The sequence below is a fragment of the Condylura cristata genome, unplaced genomic scaffold, assembly GCF_000260355.1.
Source record: "Condylura cristata isolate star-nosed mole 26May11 unplaced genomic scaffold, ConCri1.0 scaffold00004, whole genome shotgun sequence".
Taxonomy (NCBI): Eukaryota; Metazoa; Chordata; class Mammalia; order Eulipotyphla; family Talpidae; genus Condylura; species Condylura cristata.
The window spans coordinates 55716970-55724314 of NW_004567105.1; the positions used below are offsets into that span (position 1 = coordinate 55716970).

General features: G+C 34.7%; 1 protein-coding gene across 1 annotated transcript in view; it reads left to right on the forward strand.

Moving 5' to 3' along the window:
* The window catches only part of DNAH12 (dynein, axonemal, heavy chain 12), a 130284-nt gene that overhangs the window by 20837 nt on the left and 102102 nt on the right, over positions 1 to 7345 (forward strand). Inside the window, exons 11-12 of the mRNA XM_012735164.1 lie at positions 592 to 770; positions 6036 to 6171. Coding sequence (XP_012590618.1) covers positions 592 to 770; positions 6036 to 6171 — 315 coding nt within the window. The remainder of the gene's footprint in view (positions 1 to 591; positions 771 to 6035; positions 6172 to 7345) is intronic.

Consider the following 7345-nt stretch of genomic DNA (forward strand, 5'->3'; position numbering starts at 1 on the left):
TTCTGGCTTATCTCACTCAGCATGATCTTTTCCAGCTCCATCCAAGTTGCTGCAAAAGACATGTGTTTCTCTTTTTTGGTTGCTGAGTAATATTGAAAATTTTTTTAAGTCTTTTGTGCTTCCATATAAAATTTAAAGTCAGCCTGTCAATTTCTATGAATAAGTCAGCTGGGATTTTGATTAGAACTGCACTGAAACTCTCTAATCCAGGGCTATGGAGCTAGGAGTGGGGACTTCACACCTCCTCCATGAATATACATGCTTCAGTCACCTGTCACCAGAACTCTGGTCCATTGGGAGATAGGTATTTTCTTTTAATAGTTATCAAGGGAAATTTCACACTGTGAAACGTTTGTATATTGACCCTGCAAATGACATCATGTATGATATTTACTGCTAGACTAGTGAATTTCTTAGTGAAAGGACAGGTGAAAAAAGATTTCCGCAACAAACATTTTTGTGAGCATAAAGAAAGGGTTTGTATTTAAATTACAAATTTAAATATATAGTACAATGCTATAAAACCACTGATAAATTTGAAATTTCTAAGCTTTTTTTTTTGTTTTAAGTGTTATTATTATTTTTTTTAAGTTTATAGGACAATTTTTCAATCTTGCCTCAGAAATAATGCTTTTGCCTCACTGGGTTCACTACCCTATGGTCCGTTTGGATTGTGAAGATTTGAAAATGGGCCTAACAAATAAAGCAAGAGGCTTTGCAAACATATTATTAAATGATATAGCTACAAAACACAGAAGAGAAAATGAAAGGTAAGTAGAATTAATTTCCAAACTCAGAATTATAGAACAAAATTATCTCAATAAGAAAATAAAAAATAGTCAATATTTCAGTGATTAAAAAATAACAAAAAAGAAATATTTTGGTAATGATAACTCATTTATCTCAAAAGAAAAAATAAAATACAACTTTTTCTTCATAGCTGCCTTCTATGGAGCTTCCTTTCTAGCCTTACTGATCTGATTTCTTTTTGTTTACTACTGTTTGAGACTGATTTTAAGGCAACCCTAAATTCAAAAAAGAGAAACAATTAAACTAGTGTTTGGATATAGACTGCATGATAATGGAAAGACTTAAATATGGAATAATTTCTGACTGTAATACTCTCTTTCATCTAGTTTATCATTCTTATCTGTCAACTGGAGACAGTAAGAACTACTTTGCAGGGTGGCTGGATTCATGAACTAGTGGCCTATTAGGTGAATGTGTCATGAAGACATGTTTTAGTTGTCTTACACTGTCTTTTACCTTGTTTAAACAAATTTTGATTTGCTACAAACTTTTAAAAATTAGATTAAACATACACATACACACACACAATCCAGATTTCTTTTCTTGTAAAAGTGAACAAACCATGGTATGTTGGGCAAGCCATGGTAAATGGAGCAGCTTTCTCTTTTAGACTGGGAATCTGTCCTCTGGTACTCAAGAAATTCATCATCTAACTAATTTACTTGTCTGGCCTAAAAGGAATTTCATTTTAATCTCTGTAAAGGTTAAAATATATATGGTACCTAGTCTAATACCTAAGACATGGTAAACTATTTTGTTTATTTTTCTCAGAAGCAATATGAGAAAATTATATGCTTTTGAATAAGAAAAACCTGAATTGGAATTCTGCTTTGCCATGGACTAATTTGATGACTTGAAGCTAGTTACTTTTCCTGAGCCTCAGTTTCCTGTTGTGCCAATTAAAATAATACTATCCTTTTTGCAGCACTAATGTGAGGGCCACAGATAACACCCAGTAAAGGGTGCTCTTACATCCACACATATATTTAAGTTACTTAAAAAATATAGAAAGCCAACTATTTATCAGACATACTTTGTACAAAAGTATTTTACAAACATAAAAAGGTATAACTACAAAAGATGGCTGAGTATTGAATTGTTTCTATAAATCTCATTGAGTGAGGACAATGGCAATGCTGTCACTAACCTCAAAATAGTTTATGTTTAACATAACTTTTTGGGCATTTTGTAGTATCTGACTTGTCCAAAAATTTTTATTGCATCAACCAAAAATATTTTATTTTATTTTATGCTTATTACTTATAAGCAACTGAAAAGTTGTCCAGTTTTCTATACCTTGTTCATTACTTATTTCCTTCCCATTTAAATTCCATGTTTGAGGGAGATAACACCAAAAGGAGGATATGTGTGCCACTATGTTAAGTTTAACTTATTAAGTAGACTAGTAGTGATTAAAGATCATTTATCTGCTTTACAGTTTCATTTAGCATCTGCTAGGCCACCTTGCTCTTAATCATTTTGTTGTTTTGCTTTCCTTTTGCTGTAATGTCTCCTCAACTCAGATTGAAGAAAGCATCCCCAGTAGGATTTTTTTTTTTACAAAATGAGCATTTTAATTCAGTTTCAGAAAAAGATGTCACATGAATTTAGATTAGAAAATATGACATTAAGGCAACAGCCTCTCAGCCCACCTGAGAGGTCCTTTTGCCGACCATTTCCCTTTGCAAAGCCCCAGAGGCAGCTCCCTGCAATGTTGCCCACCTATAAGGATGAAGGCCTCTCTTTTAGCAAAGTTGTCCCTTTGCCTGTTTTTGCCTGCTTGTTTCTATGAAAGTGTCCTTTATTCCTTCCTCTTTTAAATAATAAACCTGCCCTTTTGAATACTAAAAAATAGTACATATGACATAAGAGATTTGTTTTTCTAAAATTGAAAGGAAAAAGTAACCTTTAATAGATTTGATAAACTTCTGGATCATCTTCTTACATCTCTCTCTGGGGCAGGCAAATTCTGCTCTGTTCCACCCTCTTAATCACACCATATGGGTGCTGAAGACCTTGGGCTCTCACCAATGAAAAGAACCATTTTCAAGCCAGCAACCAACAGAGATTCCCAAAGCCTTGCTCTCAGGTCCAGACCCCAGAGCTGGAATGTTTTCTCTGTCTCAGCAAAAAGCAAAAAGCTGACTCAGCATAAATTAAGGTCAACTATAGGAAAAGGACAAAAGACCCTAGACTAAAACAGACTGTAAACTGGTGGCAGGCAAAGGGAGTTTTTGCCATCATTCTGTCTACTGAGCCCCAGGGGGATCCACAAACAAAAAAGGAAAAAGGGTTCTAAACAAATCAGGGGCATGTTTGCCTGACTCGAAAAAGTGACAATTCCAAGGAAACTATGTTGTATAATAATTTATGGGAAGATGATGCTCCAGGATGTCAGCTCTTCACATAGCAGCCAGCCTTACAGAGGACAACACAGAGAACGAAGACAACCACTTTAGATTGTTATAGTTGGGGAATCTTCAGGGATTTCCAGGTCCCATATTGAGTGTGGGATCCTATCCAGTTATGATGAGAGGGAAGGAAATTACAAATGTGGCCATGTGGATCAGTGCTGGTCCCAGATACAGAGATTTCTCAAGTTCCAAGTGAGACAAAGTTCCCAGGGACCAACAGGGCCAACAAGCTAAAAAGAGAGACCCCTCCTAAAGGCACCAGTACCACAGTGGCATATAGACAAAGCCACAGAAAGAGGCTTCCTGCAGATAGTGATATGTGAAACAAAGGATGACTTGAGCCGGTATTCTTATTCCAGTATCTCTCCATCTTTTCCATGGCAGAAGTCCCCAAAGGAACAGTATTTCTGATGCAGAGCTAAGTACTAAGGAGACAATGATAGCCAATATCTTAGTGACAGTACAGCCATCTTAGGTTCCAGCCTAAAAGGAAATCCATCTGTCTTTTATTTTTGGTATTTTTTACATTCATGCATCCCTCCTAAATTTTTGATGATCAATATTAATTATCAAGCCCCATAAAATCTGACATCTGCTCACTGCTCAAATTTCAGTTTCTATTTTCTCTTTTGTAGCCTTACTGGTCTGTTTGTCATTCAAGAGATATGCAGAGCTTATGCTATCTTGGATCTTTGTCTTTATAGATTTTTTTTTTGGAAGGTTTACCCCCAATGTTTGTATGAATCACTTTTTTCTTCTCTCACCTTGAGTATCACTTCCCTAGAGAGGCCTACGTACTACTGTTCACTTTCTATATAAATAGTGGCTCCTTCTCCATCGTTCTTTATTCTTGCACTTTTTTTTTTGTTTTTCTTCACAGTCAATTTTATTGCAAAATATTACATTATATATTTATGTACTTTTGTCTCTCTCCTCAACCTGAATGTAAGCTTTTTGAGGACAGGAACTTGATCTTTTTGCTACTATATCTCCCTCTTAGAACTTTCTTAGCACTTTGTAGGTGCTCCATTATTTATTAAGTGAATGACTAATTATAGCTACCCACATAATATAAATGAAATACTTGTATTAAATAAAATTTATTTTTAAAATCACTTACCTCTTTTACATTTGTTTTTTAGATGATTTTTCCGGTAATAGCATGCTAATGCAAATGCAAAACACAGGGGAAAAAATCGATGACTATACCTTTAGTTGAACAATGACTATAGGGTGTCTAGGCTCATCCTTACATCCATAGGATATATGTCGGGGACTGACCCCAATCACGGGTTGTTGGGGGGCAGAACAGATAGGGCCTTAAGGTGGGAGCAGTGTTGGCGAGTGGAGATTCCTAAAAGGGGGGGAAAAGAGGAGTGGGCGCCAAGGAAGACAGGGGAATCGGAGTTAGGTGCAAGTCTTCCTGTTCTGCTGTCAGCAGAAATTTATTTTATATATTTCAAGCAAGCAGTGAGATAACATTAGCATATGAATTGGGCTGAGATCACAATCATCTCTGGGTCGTATTGACCTTCAGCTGAGATACAACATTTATTATTCTTAAAATCGATCTATTAAAATCAAGAGAGGTACATAAATACATAAAATTTAAGGTTAACATTGTTATATTTATCACAGTGATGATTGGCTAAAATAAAGTCCCTTTAAACCTTAAATGCTACTTAATGATCTTCATTCTTATTGAGACATCTTGTGGGTAAAGTAAAGTTGAGGGCTAGGGTGGAAGCTGGGTTGGAGATGTGAAAGAGGATAAAATGAGGTTGCGGGCCAAGGTGAAGTTATGAAAGAGAGTAAAGTTGAGGATTAGAGTGAAGTTTTCTTGTAGATAAATCACTAAAGGATATAGTAAGATTCCTCATTTCAAGACTAGGCAATAGAAAGCTTAAGTAAGCTAGTAGAGAGATAAGATTTGGATTCGCATCCAGGTAGTAAAAGAACTCGTTATTTTAAACATGTTCTAGTATTGCCTTATTTTACAGTATTGATTTTGCTATAACAGCCGATTGCTTTTATTAATCAACCTACTGTAATATTTTTGACTTTAAGAAGAATTTCTTGCCCTGGGGCAGTGCTTGCTTGCCTGGGCCAGGTAGCGCCTTATGAGGCAATCCGGTTGCAAGCTCATGGTTACCCAGAATATTTTGATATTACAAAAAAGGGAGGTCATAACATGAGCTAGTATGGAAATTCTGATTTTTCAGAGCTTTTCCTTTTCTATCCGGAATTGTCAGTTGACAGAAGTTGCATAGCTTGTGTCAGATATACTTCAAGAAAATTATAGATTTTTAAAAAACTGTGCTGAGACTTGATCTTTTATTCTTTTTTACTGGCTAACTGCCATGTTTTATAAGATACAACAGCAACAATACTCTAATAATAATAATAACAAGACAAATGGTAATAACTGCATTTTCTAGATATGAACTCTAAACCTGAAAGATTTGCCTAAGTTCTCAAAGCTATTAGCTACTGAAGGCAGGATTTAGATTTAATACTGCCTGATCCAAACTATGCTCTGTGTCAGACAGCTTGTATGAGTATTCAAGAAGTGATCAATTGAAAAAAAATTAAATATGCCTTAATTTCACATGAAAATGTTATTTTAATTTTATGGATTTTACTATGATGTGGGATATATATGTCAGATAGGTTATGCTTAAATATTTTAAGATAACTTAGTAAATAGCCAATTGTTTATAAGATATCACATTTCCTATTTTGTAATAACCATAACACATTTCTGTGATATGCATTAATTACCAAATTATAGTAAGCAAAGTATTATATCAGTATTTGCAGTGACTTTGAAGCAATTAAAGATCACGCATTAAAAGTTCCTGAAACAACAGAAGAGATGATGGATTTAATATCTTATGTAGAAAAAGCCCGGACTTCAGGAATTCAAGAATTGGCTTTGCGGATCAAGGTAACAATCTTTTATATTTTTAGTTTTTAAAATAAATTTATTTATTTTTTAACTGAGGTAGCATTAGCATCCCCAAAACTTCCCCATTCACCCTTACCCCTGCCCTGCAGGTAAGAATATTTTAATTTGAAATTTTAAATATTGGGTTTTTTCACTGTGGAGTATAATAAAAATATTGAAAAGTGTAAAACACATAACAGAGTTATAAGCTGATCACCTATGTTGCCACCATCCAAGTTAGCAAAGGGGAGGAGATTGTCAACCCCCTGAAGCCCTCGGTGTAGTATTTGGATCATAAGGGCATCTGTGCCTCTCTCCCCTACAGGTTTCCACTTGCTTTTTATAGTAATAATTTCTTTCTTGATTTCTATCAACTACATGTGCATCCTTAAACAATACAGATTAAAAAATATTTTTACAGTTTTATGGTTAGAAGTAGTTTATGCCTTTCTCAGCACAAAATTATATGCATATGCTCCTATTATATGTATGTACTTCCCGATTATACGCATCTGTTCTTAATTCTTTGTTTGAAAATGTGAAACATGTACCAAGAAGTACACAAGCCATACATTATATATATACAAGATGTTGTATAAAGTCAACAGCCAGAGAGAGTTATACAATCTTGCCAACACTGTAGAAGCTGATCTCAGTCTCAAATCTTTCCTGTGTTTGAACACTACTCTGATTTTTTTTTAATTATTACAAAAGTTTATTTTTACATCATTGTGCACATTTTTTTTTCCATCTCGATTGTAATCCCCGCGGGTTTCCTATCACCAAATCACCCGTGTGCCAACTACTCTGATTTTTATACTAATCACTTCTTTGTTTCTCTTTATAGCTTTACAATCTAAATATACATTTCTAATCAATTAAATTAGTTTTTGTCTATTTTTGACTTTACATATAAAGAATCTTAGTTCCTATTATTCTTTTGTGTTTTGTTCCTTTATTTTCATTGTTTCTTAGTATTCTATGCTTTGTAATTGTGCAATTGTTTGTTATTTTAATTTTATTGTTCTGGATATTTGGGTTGTTTCTACTTTTGTTTTTTTTAAAAGATTTATTTATTTCTGCATACAGAACTGGGGTACAGGCCAGAGGAGCAGGGGCGGCGAGAGGCTTCACCAGAGACAGAGTGGGGAGCAGAACAGGCAGATCAACGAAG